The sequence below is a fragment of the Zophobas morio genome, unplaced genomic scaffold (assembly GCF_036711695.1).
Source record: "Zophobas morio isolate AGI-343-1 ecotype UQ-CSIRO unplaced genomic scaffold, CSIRO_AGI_Zmor_V1 ptg000005l, whole genome shotgun sequence".
Lineage (NCBI taxonomy): Eukaryota > Metazoa > Arthropoda > Insecta > Coleoptera > Tenebrionidae > Zophobas > Zophobas morio.
The window spans coordinates 695,636-714,160 of NW_026972110.1; the positions used below are offsets into that span (position 1 = coordinate 695,636).

General features: G+C 33.0%; 1 protein-coding gene across 3 annotated transcripts in view; it reads right to left on the reverse strand.

Moving 5' to 3' along the window:
* The window catches only part of LOC135120952 (chitin synthase chs-2), a 35,754-nt gene extending 17,796 nt beyond the window's left edge, over positions 1-17,958 (reverse strand). For all 3 annotated transcript variants that reach the window (XM_064045287.1, XM_064045283.1, XM_064045279.1), the window contains exons 1-2: positions 17,725-17,958; positions 164-260 (exon numbers count right to left, since the gene is read on the reverse strand). In XM_064045287.1, the coding sequence (XP_063901357.1) occupies positions 164-258 (95 nt within the window). In that variant the 5' untranslated portion in view covers positions 259-260; positions 17,725-17,958. The remainder of the gene's footprint in view (positions 1-163; positions 261-17,724) is intronic.
* Between the last annotated feature and the right edge of the window lie 567 nt (positions 17,959-18,525).

Below are 18,525 nucleotides of genomic sequence, written 5' to 3' on the forward strand. Positions count from 1 at the left end.
AGTTCTTGTTCTCCTTGGCATTTCACTGAAATGTTGTATATCCGAATTACTACCAGTTTATACAAAATGACATTTTAATATTATTTCGTTAAATGAATTATTTCCGACAAATTTGCAAGGTTTTAGGATACAAGTGAAACATGCCATTTTGTGGAATTATTACCTTCCTCCATAAATATTTTCGGTCAGAGGAGAACTTTCATCGTCAGAGAAATTGTCGTCACTGTAGGTATCATTCCTAGCTGCCGTGGAGGTCATATCTGCAACAAATATAGTGTTACTAATAGCGACTCATAAATAATGATGAAAGATATATGCAAAAATTGGTCTAAAGAGTTTAGACAGCTCTCAGAACTGTGACTAGGCATAGAGTCACGGTTCCATTGTTTGTTCTCGAAAGATTTTATTCGATAAATCTGAAAAAGCGTGCCACACGTATGTTTCAAATGTCATTTTTGTAATGGCACGTCGATCAATAATAATCCGAGTATTGTATTCCCAAATTTTCGGGATTCTTGATTTAATCAATAAAATAAACTGAATAATTCATTTTTTTAGTCACTTCTATTAGCAGTTCTTAAAAATATAAATCTAGTGATAAACCACAAGTATAGACAGTATACTCGTTATGTTTTGCACATTTTAGGTAGGATTTATTCGGAAAAATTTTGAGATGACATAAATAATTTTTGGGAGGGGTAAACAGACCAATTTTGATTAAAATTTTGTTATGCTTATGATAAATTTGAAACGTCTGCACGATTTCAAACCATTCGGTTCTGCAGCACTCCCAATTTTTCTATAAAATAAATGACACATTCATGAATTTTTTTCAGTCACACTGTATAAGCAGTTCTAAAAATTGGTCGAAGGCTATTTCGATAGAACTTTCCTCGCCCTTGAAGTATAATCCGACAAATCCAGCTCTTTAAAAAAATTATAATATTTGATTTTACATTTTCGTTTTGAAATAAAATCCAGCGGCATAAATAACACCCCCGTAGCCCCTGAGTTGTACAGACAATGTAAAATTTCGGAGTTTCGGAGATTACGTGTCTAATAGAAATCGATACAGACATTACACAAACAGACAGACAGACAGACAGACAGAGACAGATAGATAGACAGACAGACAGACAGAGACAGATAGATAGACAGACAGACAGACGGAAACATCGAGAAAATATAAAAGTGGCCATTCGTCCGATGGACTCGATTATTATACTTGCTTAGCTTACGCGCGGGAAGTAAAAAATATGCATGCAGTGATAAATCACAAGTATCGATTCATCATATTTTGCACATTTTTAATAGAATTCATTCGGCAAAATTTTGAGGTGACGTCATCAATTTTTTGGGCGAATAAATAGATACATTTTAATTAAAAAATTTAGCATGCATAGGATAACTTTAAAACGTCTGCAAGATTTCAAGGCAAAATTCAAAATTAGATTGCAAAATGTTATTACACAATTTTGATTTTTTTTCAAAAATATGGATATTTCGGAATTACAACTCAATACACATTCATGAACTATACGTGTTTTTTTATACTATTTTATACAATTTAAAATCCCCTTATTACAATTTTGAAATGACGTTTGGGGGTATTTAGACAAAGTTTGTTTAGCGGTTTACCAACCACATGCATACATACATAAAATTTGACAACAGTCGGTCCGTGTGCTCACATTGTAAAAAAACTGGGACATACGGTCGGATCGTGCTAAAACGCCCACCACCAAAATCAGTTAAATCAACCAAGACCGTCAGGTATGCAATTTAATGCACATCGCCGAACTGAAAATAATCTTCCGAACTCTGCAAACGCCCAAAATCAACGCAGCGGAAAGAATTTACCGCAACGTCCATCGGTAATTCAGTATGCCGCTGGAAATAAGGCGACTAATCATCATATAAACTCCAAACGGTATACGGAACACAAATCGCGAACCCGAAATCTTAGAAACACAAGAGGAACTGTTTGCTACTACGGAATTGTAACCGTAAAATACATAAATTCAAAACTAGCCTATATTAGCAAAGTGTTTAATCATATTTAATCATACCGAATATTCTTACTAGCCTACATATAATCTGCGAAAAAATAAAAATAAAAAATACTTAATTGGTTCAGGAACTGCTCTCTCTCAACAAGAGCTATAAAGTTTATAAAAAATATAACAATAATGATTATAGTTATTCAAAATTTACATTGCGGACCGCGATATCGAATTTGATAAAATTTTGGGGCTAGATTTTCTTACAACTTACGACTGTATTTTGGATTTCAATAATAATTTCCTAAAATAGTATTTTTTGCACTACCCCAAAACCTACTACTGTAAAATAATAATAGTTATTTATATATAGTACAAGTGTGTTCAGTTAACAGTTACAAATAAGTCACGCGAGAAACAAGTAGCCCAACTGCAGTGACTTCTGTACTGAACACGCGCGTGGTATAGGTACAAAACTTTATCCAACACCTCAAAAACTGATTTAACATAACTATAAATTTGACTTTTTGGACTGACAATTAGGTAGGTTCTCTCTCGAGCGAGCGTGCCGTCGGCATGACGGATCCTAGCATAACTAGTAAATATGGGTGAAAAAGTTTGTTAAAAGTGCAAACAAAAACTAAAAGTGACAAAAGTGTATAAAATGTGAAGCTGTAGGTATATCATAAAAGTTGTCTCCAGATTCTAGTAAACCGTGGTAAAAACTTCAGTGTTATTCTTGAAAATGTGATGATGTGTGAGGAACATAAATGAGAATTAACTCAAATTGATCGTATGTACTTGCAAATGGTGGACATACTAAAAAATGAAAACACATCAATGAAAAGGGAAATTGAAGGGCTTAAAGTAGAAATCGAGGAATTAAAAAAGTCATGAGCAAGTAATATTCATGGTTTATCCGACTTTGTAAAAAGAGAAATCGATAATCTTAAAGGTGAAATAGTGAATTATCTTTCGGAGGTAAAAACCGACGTAAATAAAAAACATTAATGGCAAATTCGATGAAATTAAAACACAGAAAGTAGACACTCTTAAAACAAGAAATGTTTCGACATCAGGGAACGACCAAAAGTATGCAACTTATAGTGAGATAACAAAAAAAAATGAATGATGTGGTAATAATACATCCTAAATCAAAACAACAATTTAGTCAATCAATGCAGATGCTAAAGTCACAAATCAGTCCTGAAGAAATAGAGGTGGATGTTCAACGTGTACGGCCAACAAAAAATGGTGGAATTCTAATTGGTTGTAGCAACAAGGAAGACGCAACGAAATTACAAACTGAAATTGCATCCAAACTGAACAACATTTTTACTGTCCGAAAATCTGGGCTTCGAAATCCAAGAATAAAAATGTTAGATCTTGAAAACCCCATTAGTGAAACGATCTGAAAAAATGTGTTATTAAGCAAAATCTAGGCACTAGTAATATCTCTGTTTTTAAATTATTCGTATGTAAGAAAATGAAGAAAAAATATTATGGAATTATAGAAACGGAGCCAGCCACATTTAAGGCAATTAATAAATTAAAAAATAAAAAAAGTAAAGATATACATATATGGGTTAAATGTATCTGTCATAAAATCAGTTAACGACATACTAATTCCACCACTAATTAAATTAATTGTCAAATGCATTGTTAATTCTATTTTTCCGGATTGCTTAAAAATTGCCTCGGTCATTCCCCTACATAAACAAGGTGATCTTAATGATATAAATAATTATCGACCTGTCTTCTCAAAAGTTTTTGGATCACTAATGTTTGATCAAATATTAAAATATTTTGATGATCATTTATTTTTTAATAATCAATATGGATTTCGTAAAGGTTTATCAACCGAAAAAGCTGTTCTTTCTCTTACTGACAACGCGATTAAATCTTTACAATATGGTGAATACTTTTTAGCTATATTTCTAGACCTTAGTAAAGTTTTTGATTGTGTATCATATAAAATATTATTACGGAAACTTTTTTTTTATAATTTTGATCCAACTGCTACTAAATTAGTACTTTCTTATCTCTCGAATAGACATCAAGTAGTTAGTGTAGATGATAAATTATCTAACAAAAATAAAGTTATGTACGGACTGCCACAGGGTTCCATCTTAGGGCCTCTGTTATTTTTGATTTATGTCAATGACCTACCTAATTATTTATCCCACTTTTCAACAGTATTGTACGCAGATGACACAACAATTGGCAAAAGAGAGACATCACCCCAGTCAATGACAACATCTTTAAATAACATCTATACAGAAACGACTGAATGGTTTTTATGCAATAAACTTTGTTTAAATAAAAGTAAATCCAAAAGCATGGTGTTTATTGTAAAAAAAACTGACTTATCCGTTAATACTGAATCTTCTACTAAATTTCTTGGCATAATATTGGACTCAAAATTACTGTGGCAGGATCATGTAACCCATACCATAAACAAAATTTCCAAAAATACATATTTATTAAAAAAATTGCTTATTATGATCTTGTACAATCGCATTTAATGTATGGAATACTTATTTGGGGTCACTGTTCTTCAGTTCAGAAACTTTTTAGATTACAGAGAAGAGCAGTAAGAATTATTGCAAATATTGGATACAGGGATGATTGTAGGATGTATTTTAGCTCCTTAAAAATTCTGACACTACCGTGCTTATATATTTATTATTCTTTAAAATATGTCCTTAATGAATTAAATTGTTTTCCTACTTCAAATTCATTCCATGAATATAGGCAGTCATAACTATTCTCAACATAGTGCGTCTGATACTTTGCGACTTTATTATCAAAATATTCGAAGTGTGAATAATAAATTAGCTGACATACATTTGAATTCTATGACCATGACGCAGTATGACATCTTGATCCTCACGGAGACCTGGCTAAAAAATGATGTGTCTAATAATGAATTATTTGAACCGAATATTTTTAATGTCTATCGTAAGGATCGTGATCTTGCGGCAACTGACACTAGTCGAGGTGGTGGAGTACTGATTGCTGCTAAAAAGCATCTTCTAATTGAAACTATTGATCCTTACTCGCTTAATTCTGGCTTTGATGAGATCAGGTATATTGACATTTTAATTGCTAGGGTCAGACTAGTGTATAAATCGGTATTTGTAATTGTCTTGTATATACCTCCTTCTGCCGTAGTTGATGATTATGCTCGTCTTTTTGAGTGTCTATCTTCCATTAACGAATTATTCAGCGCTAACTTAATTGTTATAGGTGATATAAATATCTCCCAGTTCTATAGTTTCTCCAAGATGGGAGGTCCATCAAATAATGCTATCAATGCCTGCATTAACTTTGCGGAATTTTTTAATCTTACGCAATGGAATGGTGTCCTCAATCGTGATAATCGTCTCCTTGACCTTGTGTTTTCTAATTTTCATTGTTTTGTTTCTAAGCCTGATGAACTTTTAAGTACTGAGGATTCATATCATCCAGCGTTGTGTGTCGATTTGTCCTCCTTAAAAACTAGTAAAGGTGGCAACCCTTCTGGAATTTGTGGGGGATCCCGTAATTTCAGGAAAGCTGATCTTTCCTTATTGTATGAGTCTATGTTGAATACTGACTTCTCTTTTCTTGACGCGTGTGTTGATGTTAACAAGGTTGTTGATAACTTATATAAAAAATTAGAACCCTTATTTTCTTCATTTGTACCTATTAAGAGAAAACCTTCAAGAGCTTATCCTCCTTGGTATAATGGACAAGTTATTTCCAACTTAAAAATGAAGGAGAAAGCGTGGCAAAAATATAAACGAAATAAAACAACGGAATCCTATAATGCCTTAAAAAGCATATGCGCTACTGTAAAACTCTTGATTCGGACTTCCTACAAAGAATATTTGCAAAATATCACTTCTGATATTAAGAGAGATCCAAAAAAGTTTTGGAAGTTTATTAAAAATAAATCGAATCATGCATGTATTCCAGCTAATATGTTTTACAATGATAACGAACTTTCCAACCCTCAACACATTGCTGATGCGTTTGCGAATTTTTTTGCCAGGTCTTTTCATCCTGTTAGTAGCACCTCAACGAATACGTCCATTGATAGTGATCTGTGAGTGCGTTAAATCAAAATATATTAGATGTTAGAAAAATTAACGAGTCTGAAGTGCTTACAGCCATCAAGAAACTAAAGCCGACGTTAACCGCTGGGCCCGATGAGATTCCGTCATTCTTTGTGAAAGACTGTGGCATAATTTTAGCTCCTCCACTAACAGTTATATTCAATTTGATTTTGAGTAATTCAAAATTTCCTGACAAATGGAAGTTATCTCGGATTTTGCCTATACATAAAAAAGGAAGCACTGCGGAAATCAGTGAATATAGGCCAATTGCTTTGATCAACAACTTTGCTAAAGTGTTTGAATTTGTAATGCATGCTCGCATCTTTTCCCATGTTTCGCAGCACTTGTCACCGATGCAGCATGGTTTCATTACAGGAAGGTCAACTGTCACGAATTTGATGATCAAGACGCAATATATCTCAGAAATGTTTGACAAACATCTTCAAGTTGATTGCATTTATTTGGATTTTAGCAAGGCTTTTGATCGCATTGATCATCGTATTCTACTGCATAAACTGGAGAGTTTTGGCTTTTCCGATGGTTTGCTTAGTGTCTTTAAATCTTATCTAAGCAACAGATATCAGTATGTATTTTGTAATAGTTGCTCCTCACGTCAGTTTCCACAGACATCTGGTGTGCCGCAGGGCTCGGTCTTGGGACCATTGTTGTTTATAATGTATGTCAATGACATTATAGATGTTTTGGACGTTCCTTCCTTGCTTTATGCAGATGATTTGAAAATCTTTTTTCGCGTACAGTCATCTTTGGATTGTATTCGTCTGCAAGACAACTTGAATCGTGTGTTGGTATGGTCGAAAAAAAACAATTTGCTGTTAAACGCCGATAAATGCATCGTAAAGTCATATTCGAATAAACTTTCTAATGTTGTATACAACTACGTCTTGGATCAAAGAGTCCTGCAACGCCCTGATTATGTATGTGACTTGGGTGTCACATATGATGCTAAATTAAGTTTCCACAAACACTATGAGGTTATCTCGACATCGGCGCATAAATCATTAGGGTTTGTTGTTCGCAACGCGGCGGAATTTAAAGACCTTGATGTTCTAAGGCTTCTCTTTTTATCATACGTCAGATCCGTCTTGGAGTATGCGTCGGTGGTATGGAGCCCTTTTTATCAAACCTACATTTCTCTGTTGGAAAAAATGCAGCGTCGATTCTTAAAATTCCTGTCTTATATCTGTGATGGTGTTTACCCTACAAGAGGAATTCCAAATGATATACTGTTACGTAGATTTGGCTATCAGAGTTTGGTCTGCAGGCGAAAAGCAGCTTCTATCTTAATGTTACATAATATTTTAAATTATCGTATCAAATGTGAAGATCTTCTTAAGATCCTAAAGCTACGTGTGCTAAAACCAGGTTTAAGATCATATTCTTTGTTGCATATGCCTGTCCCAAGAACAAACATATTGAAATCGTCTCCAGTATATCAAATGCTTCAAAACTATAGAGAGGTGGAATCGGAAATTGATATATTTAGTACTTCGTCAGCAAAAATTAAGCAGTTTTTCAGTGTCTAATTCTATATTAACTTAGTTTTTTTTGCCTTTATTTTCTAGTTTTTATTCCTCAGTAATTGGGCTCTCAGCCTGTTGAGGGATTACTAATAATAATAATAATAATATAATACCAGGTCTGTTGATTTATCAATTGCAAATTTAAGAATCTCACGTTGTAGAAATCGTGTTAATTATTTTTGTATTATATTTTTTAATAAATTGCCTCAGAGTGTATAATGCCTTCCGCCACGTAAGTTATTGCAAAGGGTTAAAATATTTTTAATTACACAGAGTTTTTATACTGTTCAGGAATATCTGGATTGCAATTGTACATCTTTAAATATGTGAACTATTATGTGTATTGTATATTTTGATTGATATGTATATTTTGATTGTGATTATGCACTCGTATATCTTGATTTAGAGTTTGGTATGGATATTTTGATTTTGTATTTTGGACGAGTGTATGGATGTAACCTCCTTAGTACAATAAATGTTACTTATTTACTTACTTACTTACTTAGCTGACATTTCTATAAATTATAATAAAACCTTTACCCCTGAGTAGGTTTGTTCTAATTTTACCAGGTACTTAACGTTAAGCTCACTAGTGAGTTATGACCTATCTAATTTAATTGAAATCACCATAGTTATGACACAATAATATAGAGAGGTGTTGGATAAACTAATTTTAACTAATTCCGTTACACTATCGACACAAAGGCGAACAAAAAATTAAAATTCCTCCCCGAACAGTCCAAACGATCCAAGTAAAAACAAATTCACCACTGAAAGAAAGAATTTGTTCGGAATTAAAACTAGATCCGAAGGTAAAAATCCCAAGCTCTTTAGTTACGAACAATAATGCACATTTGATAACAACGGTCGCCAATCTTACAACTTGCGAAAAGAAAGCAATTATGTATTCCAAAAATAAATTTAGAACCCATCGAAAGCACAAACGAGAGTGAAAATTATTCAGGCACGAATTGTAGCAAGGATCGTAGAGAAAATATTTTCGAACAGTTAAGATTAAATCACATAAATAGTTCTGAGGCAAACGCAATTGTAAACCTTTGGCAAAGGTTTCAAGACATTTTTTATTTAGAAGGCGATAAATTAACATTCACAAATCAAATCAAGCACGAGATTGCTGATAGCGGAAAACCAATTTTTACAAATCAGACCAATATCCGCAAATTCATAAACAAGAAGTAAAGAAACAAATAACAAAAATGCTAGAGCAATTCAGCCTTCTACGTGGCTCAGGTCTTTGCTTAGGTCACCTCCAGTTTGGGTAGCACCAAAACATGTACGAGTTTCTGGCGAACAAAGATGGCGAGTTGTCATCGACTATCGCAAATTAAGTGAAATAACCCTAGGTGATAAATACCCTCTTCCAAATGTAATGGATCTATTAGATCAACTCAGTAAATGTTCTTTACTTTACAACCTTAGATCCAGCCCCGGTTTTCATCAAATTGAAAAAGGTTATTAACCCAAACACCTATGTATTTTGCAATATCCAAATTTCGAAGACGAATTTGTCCCCGATGCTAGTAAGTAATTTTATTGTAGGATCAATTTTATCACAAGGAAAAATTGGTCAAGATCTGCCCGTTGCATACGCATCCCGCACGTTACACGGTGCCGAGACACGTAATTCGACAATTGAAAAGGAATTGATAGCTATTATTTGATCTACAAAGCACTTTACATCACATTTGTTTGGCAGGTAAAAAGTTTTGGTAAAAATTTTTCCATAAAACAGACAGGCTCCCGTTTAGCACGTTGGTCAGTGAAATTAAAGGAGTACGTCTACGAAAGTCCGGAAAAACGAACAATAACGCAGACGTGTTATCATGAATAAAGATTCATCCCATTTATGAAGTTCCAAATATATGCGATTATAAAAAACATTCTGACGACTTCGAAAATGAACGAAAGGAAAGATCTTAACAAACTACAAATTCACAAATGACCAAATCAACTACAATGGTACAATGGTCTTAAAAGTTGCTGTTAATCATTCCTACGAAAATTCCGGACAAAACCAAGTCGAAATGTTCAGTGATATAAATCCCAAAATATATAAACCGAATGAACAAGTTGAGATTAAACAAAGCGTTTCCAACCCTAATAAAATTTATTATGTGTATTAAAAATTCCAAACTTTGACTTGAAGTCGATCAATTCTGAAATTCTGATGCAAACAATTCCTAATAAACAACAAGCTATGACAAATATTTATTTAATAAATGTTTGTCATAGCATCATTCATTTCCTATAGAAAGCTGAAAAAATAAAATTTAATTTAGAGTACCTACTATTTACACAAATGGCTAAACTTGTAACAATTTTCTTTTAAATATTTAAGCATGCATACGTTCGCATTATACGTATCAACTAAGTATATCTCGAATAAGAGGTTGACCCACTTTCACCTTGTTCGATACACATCACTAGCAATAAACTAAAATTTAGATCCAAATGATAACTAAAATCATATTTATTTCGCTTAAAGTTTTATCAAAAAAATAAATACATATTTATCTATTTAATCAATTATGCAAATCTCTCTTCATGAATCTGCGACTTTAACCGCCTTGTTTTTCCTTAGTAATGGATACTCCTATATATTTTTATACGTATAATTCTACATCATAATTAAAATTAAAAACTTGCTAACGGTTTAAGTAATTGGGTATTTCGACAGAACTTCCCTCCCCGTGAAGTACAATAAAATATATTCCACCTTTTTCGAAAAAATGATATAATTTGATTTTGCGAATTTAATTTTCTTATGAAAACCCCTGTAAGTTATAATAAATATATGTACTGTTAAAGTGAATGCAAAAAAGCGTGCTATGCATGTGTTGAGGTGATTTTTACAAGGATGTGTATATCAATCTGGGTAGGTGTAGTGTAATATTACTAATAACAGTACTGTATTCCCGAATTTTCGGAAAAATGGAGTGAGCCGTTGGTAATTTAATCAATAAAATAAATTGACTCATTCATTAATTTTTTGAGTCAGACTGCATCAGCAGTTTTAAAAAAATTAAATTAAATCAGGAACGGCCCACTCCATTTTCCCTGAGAATTTGGGCATATAATACTGTTATTATTAGTATTATACTGCACCAATCCAAGTTGATTTCCGTGTCCTTGCAAAAATGTTAATGACGTAATCACAAAATTGTGTAAAGTAAAAACTCATTTGAAACCTATGCGCAGCATGCTTTACATTTATTTTAACATTACATATGTTTATTTCAACTTATAAGAGTTCACATAAAAAAAATAAAATTTCCCAAAATCAAATTTTGTAGTTTTTCGAAAATGTTGGTATGTTTCTTGGACCTCAGTAGGACGTGCGTTCGACTAGATGAACAGAGGATAGCGACAATTGCGGAACCAATACGAAAAACATTTTGTTTACTGAGGTGGTGCTTTTTACTTCCTGAGTGTAAGAGAAGGAGGTATTGTAATCGAGTGTGTCCGCCGACACTCTAGTTTTACGTTTTCTCGACCTTTCATAACCCCTAGAGTACGAAGAGATAGGTCTCCCGTTTCCGTCTGTCGGTCTGTCTGCCTGTCTGTCTGCCGTCCAGGATTTTTGTTAGATAATCTCCGAAAGTACTGGGCCGATTGTTGTCAAATTTTGTATTTATATCAGGAATATTATGTAGATGATAAAACGCTAATCAAAATTTGTCTAATCATCCCCACCAATAATGTGACGACGTCACTTCAAAACTGTACAAGATAATTGAGTTTTAAATTCTATAAAATAACATAGTCCTACACATGTAGTTTATGAGGCCGTGTTGAGTTTTTACCCGAAACGTCCAGATTTTTGGGAAAAAATCAAGATTATAAAACAACATTTTGCAATTTAATAGTGAATCTGCCAAACCGAATGCTTTGAAATCTTGCAGAAGTTTTAAAGTTATGACGAATATAATAAATTTTTGGTCAAAATATATTTGCTTATCCCCTCCAAAAAATCGAGGACGTCATCTCAAAATTTTGCTGGATAAATTCTGTCTGAAATGTGCAAAATATTATGAGTTTTTACTTGTCATTTATCACTCCATTAATATTTTTTTCACTAGTAGCCATGAAGCATGCAAATGTCGACCCATTTAGAGGTAGCAAATTCAACTTTTGCGACCACGGGTTCGAAAAGAAGATTGAGGTTATGTACGCAATACTTGATGTGATTATTTCTTAAAAAATGAATAAATGTGTGCTACTAACATTCCTTGAGTATACACATGGTAGTTGGTAGACGGTGGGAGATAAAATGATTAACTCAGCGACAAGTAGTGTAAACGGTTTTCTTTGTGTTGAAGATTTAGATTAAGTTTGATTAGAAATCAAAACAAAATAATGTTGCGCCAAAAAATTGAACGTTCATTTTTTCAATTTATTGTCTTATGGTTTCTACTAGTGAAAAAAATAGTATATTAACCACGGTTGAAAAGCCACTTCTAGACCTCGCGCTTCAGAGCCCTCGACGCTGCGCATCTCGGGTTCTAATTTGCGGTCGGTCTAGAATGCTTGGCTTTGCAACCTTGGCTAATAATATACTATTTTTCACTAGCAGCCACGACGCATGCAAATGTCGACTCATTTAGAGGTAGCAAATTCAACTTTTGCGACCACCGGTTCAAAAAGAAAAATTGAGGTTGTGTACGCAATGTTTGATGTGATTATTTCTTAAAAAATGAACAAATGTGTGCTACAAACATTACTTGAGTATACGCATGGTAGTTGGTAGACGGTAGAAGATAAAATGATTAACTCAGCGACAAGTATAAACGGTTTTCTTTGTGTTGAAGATTTAGATCAAGTTTGATTAGAAATCAAAACAAAATCATGTTGCGTCAAAAAATTGAACGTTTATTTTTTCAGTTTATTGTCTTATGGTTTCTACTAGTGAAAAAAATAGTATATTAACCACGGTTGCAAAGCCACTTCTAGACCTCGCGCTTCAGAGCCCTCGACGCTGCGCGTCTCGGGTTCTAATTTGCGCTCGGTCTAGAATGCTTGGCTCTGCAACCTTGGCTAATAATATACTATTTTTGGACTTGCTTATACAGGGAGTCAAAAAAATTATTGAATGCGTAAATTTATTTTATTGATTTAATCAGTAACTGCAAAACCGAATGCCTTGCAATCTTAGAAATGTTTTAAAGTTGTCATAAGCATGCTAAATTGTTGATCAAAATATATCTGTTTATTCCCCGCAAAAAACTGATGACGTCATCTCATAATTTTGTCGAATAAAATTTATTAAATCAGTGCACCAATCCAAGTTGATATACGTGTCATTGCAAAAATATTGATGACATCGTCACAAAATTGTGTAAAGGAAAAACTCAACTCGAAAATCCTTCAGGAGCGAGGGAAATTCTGTCGAAACAACTTTCGACCAATTTTTTAAATGGGTCTTTCAGACCCAGTTCGTTCTAAAATGAAAGTGATTTTTACTTGTACACAAAAAGTTTAATCAGGAGTGCTAATTCCTTTTCTAGCAAAAATGTATGAAAAGAAAAAAGCTTGGGATTGACGATGATTCTTAAATCAAAATTTGGCAATTGATTGGAAACATTTGCAAATGCAAATATAAGATCTCTTTTATGTATCATTTTAAATATACAGCCGTATTTGTACCGTTTGAAAATCAAAGCCGTTTAAGTGGAGGAGGAAGTTCATGGCAGTATGAACCAATGTACAACCTACGTTCGAGGAAAAAGTTGAATTTAAATATTTATTTAATACCACCGGTTCAGTTCATGTTTGGTATCCAGATCAACTGCAAAAACACCAGTCTTAATGGTAGAATTTAAGCGATAAAGTGACACCTCGATTTCACCAATAAAAATTACAGAGGAAATTGAAATACGGGTCTCGTGTTATGAACTGAGGTCAAATTTCCCGCGTCGTTCACTTTACTGGTCAATTTGACTCAAAAAGCATTTAAATACTAGACTTATAAAGTAGCCGTCACAATAAGCTGAACGCCTCAAGCGATCAATAACCACAGCTTATAGATTCCATAAATTTGGGCCGAATGCCGCGTACCATTCAGTTAGTACTTAAATAAGAGATATGCTGTGCCCAAACAGTGGAGGGCATAGAAATAATATTATATGGAAGTAACTTAGAGAGAGACGCGCGTTGTCAACACAGTGGGACAGAGATAGGGCTCTCTGGGTGGCAAAACATTGACGCGAAACTGCAGAGCTCTGTGTTTCTGGAGGTTTCTTTCGTGCTGTCGCATTGTGTTTGAAGGTGTATTTTTGCAAATTTACGTTTTATAGGCTCAAGTTACCTTGGTTAAATGTCTACAGTCTTCTTAAGTTGTATTTTATCGGACTATTTGTTAAACATCGTGAAATCGTGTTGTGCGTATAATTGCATAGAACGTGCAAAGAAAGCAATCCTGTTTCATTTCATAGGTAAGAATCACATATACAGACGAAGGATTTCGTAAATAATTTAAAAATTTTGTTAGTTTCCCTAAACATTTCGAGTTACGAAAAAAACGGATTATTGCTACAAAAAAGAGGGAATTTTATATCTATTGATTATTGTTTTAGCTATTTGTACGTGGATTTAGAAAATAAATTTTGCTAGAAAATTCCATACAATTTAATATGTGTAATTTAATTAGGCACCCTGTCACTTTGATCGAAAGTTTAATTACTTTTATCCTAAAAAAATCAGAATTACCAATGAACATACACTACAAGATTAGTTAACTTGTAGAAGATTATTGGACTAACTGAATTCGTAATATATTGTAGATTCTGTATACATTTCATTTTATTAATAGATTATCTCCACCACTTAACATAATTTTTGTGGTTTCACATTACACATAATTTTAATGTAAACTGTAAAAATATAGTTTTCATTAACAGACGTTAATGATTTAGTTGATTGTTTGAACAAATTCGTAAGAAAACGTATTAATTCCCGTTCAAATGAAGCGTTTCTTGCCACCCAGCACGTGATACATGGTCAGCCGTCCTTTGCCCACTGATGCATAACCGCTCTAGCTATTTCTTTCTTATGTTGATTACACTCACTCGCGTATGGAAACGTATACAAGGCTCCATCCACTCCTTTATTAGATCAATGGTGGAGGGTAATAAAAATTACAACCATTCTAATCACTTCAATGAGTGGGAGCACGACCGCGCCCCAGGCAGTATTCGGTATAATTTGGCGGCCACTTTACATAAATTGGCAACTCTAATAAAGCTAAATAAATGGAGAAGATGAAAATGTTTTGAAATCCTGGAAACTTTTACTTTATCGATTTTTGAGTCAGCTTTACACTTTTACAGTATTTGAAAATTACATAGTTTTTTGCATATTCTCATTTTTTTTCACTGAATCAAGTATACTAAAGGTTTCATAAAAGGTGGCAACCCTGGTCATAAATAGCTCTTAGATGGAGCTGTTTTGCCGGCGTTTCTTTAATAAATGAGGGACACTGTCTCCTGTCATCCTATTTCCATGCCTTCGACCAATTTTTTCAGGCAATCATTACAAATCGAATCGTTTTACGCCCCCAATCACGTCCAAGAAGTGTCCCTTTTTTGTACTGAAATGTCAAAATTATTTTTTTGGACGTAGTTGTCAGTTTTTTGCACTGACTTGTCACTTCTTTAATGAGTCCACCGTGTGTCTTGCCATTTTCATCTTTTCTCGACATTTCATGACTTCAAGAGTGCGAAAAAAAGTGGTCTCTCTCTCGTCTGTCTGTCTGTCTGTCTGAGATAAACAAAATTTGGCTAATCACCCCCACCATCAATGGGATCAATAATTAATTTACAATAATATATATTTTTTAATTTCATAAAATAATATACTCGTGCACTTGTCATGTATGAATCCGTATTGAGTTTTCACTCTAGACATCCATAATTTTGGAAAAAAATAAAACTGCATAACAAAATTTTGGAATTTAACTTTGAAACTGCAAAACTGGATGGTCTGCAATCACAAACGTTTTAAGGCTTCCGTAATCTAGGTATATCGTTAACTAAAAATTATTCGTTTATCCCTTCCAAAAAAATTGATAAGTAATAATAATTGCCTAATAAATCCTGTCTGAAATATGCAAAACGTTATAACTCCATACTTGTGGTTTATTAATGGAATCATAGTTTTTAGAATTACTTATACAGAGTGATTAAAAAAATTAATGAATCAGGCAATTTATTTTATTAATTAAATCAATAATGACTCACTCCATTTTCCCGAGATTTTGGGAATATAGTACCGTTATTATGAGTATTGCACTGCATCTTTCCAAACTGATATAGGTATCCTTGCAAAAATGTTGATGACGACTCACTTGAAATAAACGCATAGCACGCTTTCTTAGCTTTACTTTAATATTACATCTGTTTCACCTATTTAGGTAATATGCATACAAAAATTGAAGATATTTTTTATTAATGAAAAATTTGATGTTTATATTGTAATTTTGATATTAGTGTTAATTTTGTTTTCTATTGTATTATATATTTTAGGGTTGTCCTGTAATTAGGGTTACCTGTTGGACGAATAAAAATGGTATTATTATTATTATTATTAATATTATTACATACATATATTTATTTTGACTTATAAGGGTTATCATAAAAAATAAAATTCGCAAAATCAAAATCATTTTTCGAAAAAGCTGCATTTGTTAAACTATATTTCAGGAGCGAAGGAAGTTCTGTCGAAATAACCTTCGACCAATTTTTGTACTGAAATGTCCAAAACTTACTTTTGCATCTTTGGCCTTGTATCTTTCGCCAAAATTTATTTGAACTCTACTTTTACTGAATATCATTATGAAACATGACTTTATGAATTTTTTTCTAAGTAGAAGAGCAAAGTAGCACTTTGATTTTTATTAAATCTGCAGGACTTCATCCAATAACGAAAAACGATTTCTCTAACCTCAAAACCACTTACATAAATAACCTATTATTTTTCTGTATGACTTAAAAAACGTTGTGTGGACCTTGGCCAAAAAGACCGTTTTCGGCCTAATCCGATTTTTAAACTTCAGGTCGCCCAAAAAAGATCTTTATAGCCACTTTTTTAATGTATTGCACATACTTAAAACTAGCTCGTTCTACAACATAATGTACTCACAATAGAGTTTATCAATTCATGTTATGCAGGACCTGTAAGTTCTGAATTCAAGCTTCATTGATAATGTTTAACATTGCTGTAAATTATAAACAAGAATTATTATAGCATAGGATGTTCTACTTCAGCATCGTAACGCAGTTTTTGTTTTAGTTATATTAATTTGTAGTTGCGTATTGCATAGAAGTAAATTCACTATTTTTGAACAACAGTGAAACTAAAAAATTTTAATTTAGACACATCTTAACGACAATTTGTCACGGATTCAATAACTCATCGCTACGTGGTAAGTACAATGAATCCTGTTATGAAACATTTTCGTTGCGGTATACTACACGCCTACAGTTATATTGATGAATGCCTAACATCCTATTATATATATATATATATACGGTCGAAGATATCACAGTGGGTTTACAAAAAAAATTGCAATGTCTATTGAAATGGACTCAGCGCAAGCTACAAGAATTTAAGCAAGAATGATTTAGATTTTCTCAGCAACTTTCACTTGTGGATACGTTAATGTAACATCATTATTGTCTTTGCTCACATGAATGCGCGTGCGTGTCACTTCCGAAAAAATGAGAATGAACGGGATATATTTAAATGATAGTTTGTCTTGCATCGCGGTGATTTCAATGATACTATAAGAAAGTAGGTATTTATAAAAACTGAACAATTAAACGTTCACATTCTGCAGACAATGTATTAACATTATATTTTCATATTCATAACTGCGAATGTTTCTGCAAGTGGTGATAAAAGAAAGTTGCTTTGGATATTGGATATTACGTTCCAACTTGTTTCGTTTTTTGCATAGGTAGCTGTTGCACAAATAAGTTGAATAAACATTCGTTACTTTTTTTAACAACTATTTAGAAAATAGGTATTCAAACTCTTGATATGGAAATAAAAAATATGGATACTTACTGTCTGACACCTCTGGTATTTTGTTTAATTTCTTATTCTATCGCGTAACTTCAATTTATAATCCACTAATAAATAAAACAAGAAATATTTATGCACTTTCACTTAGTTTTCACATTTTAAATTTTCTAGTGGTGCCTTCTTTGTTTTAAAGTACATACATAGTACATATTATTTAAGACATCAAACATATGTCTCTTTCGTTTATACATTCACAACTATTGGCCAAGAACTGACAATTCAAGAAGTTGAATTCCTTTTACCTGAGTAATGCGCAAGCGTATGGATGGGTGAATGTCTTGTAGAAGGTGTGCTGTCCTGTTGCTGAAGGCTTCCGAGTATAAAAGAGTATGAAGGTTTCGTATAATTATTTTACCAAGGGTGCGCGTAACGCGTAGCAGTCGTCGAAGGGATTAAGGATTATATTGTAGTATTTATAGAAAATTGGGTAGGAGGTAGTGTCGAAAATAATTTTCTCCACATTCCATCTTACCCAATGTTAACGCAAGAACGGGCAGGTACTATATGTCGAATGTTATTTCGACAAAATTTCTCTCGCCCCTAAAATGCAATCAAACATATCCAGCTTTTTCGAAAAATTATAAAATTTGAATTTGCGAATTTTATTTTTGTTAACTGAACCCTTAAGTTAAAATAAAGATATGTATGTAATGTTAACGTAAATGTAAAACTACGCGTATGCTTCTAATGAGTTTTTTTTTTACACAAAATTTTCTGACGACGGCATTAACATTTTTGCAAGAACACATTTATATCAATTTGGATAAGTGCAGTGTAATACTA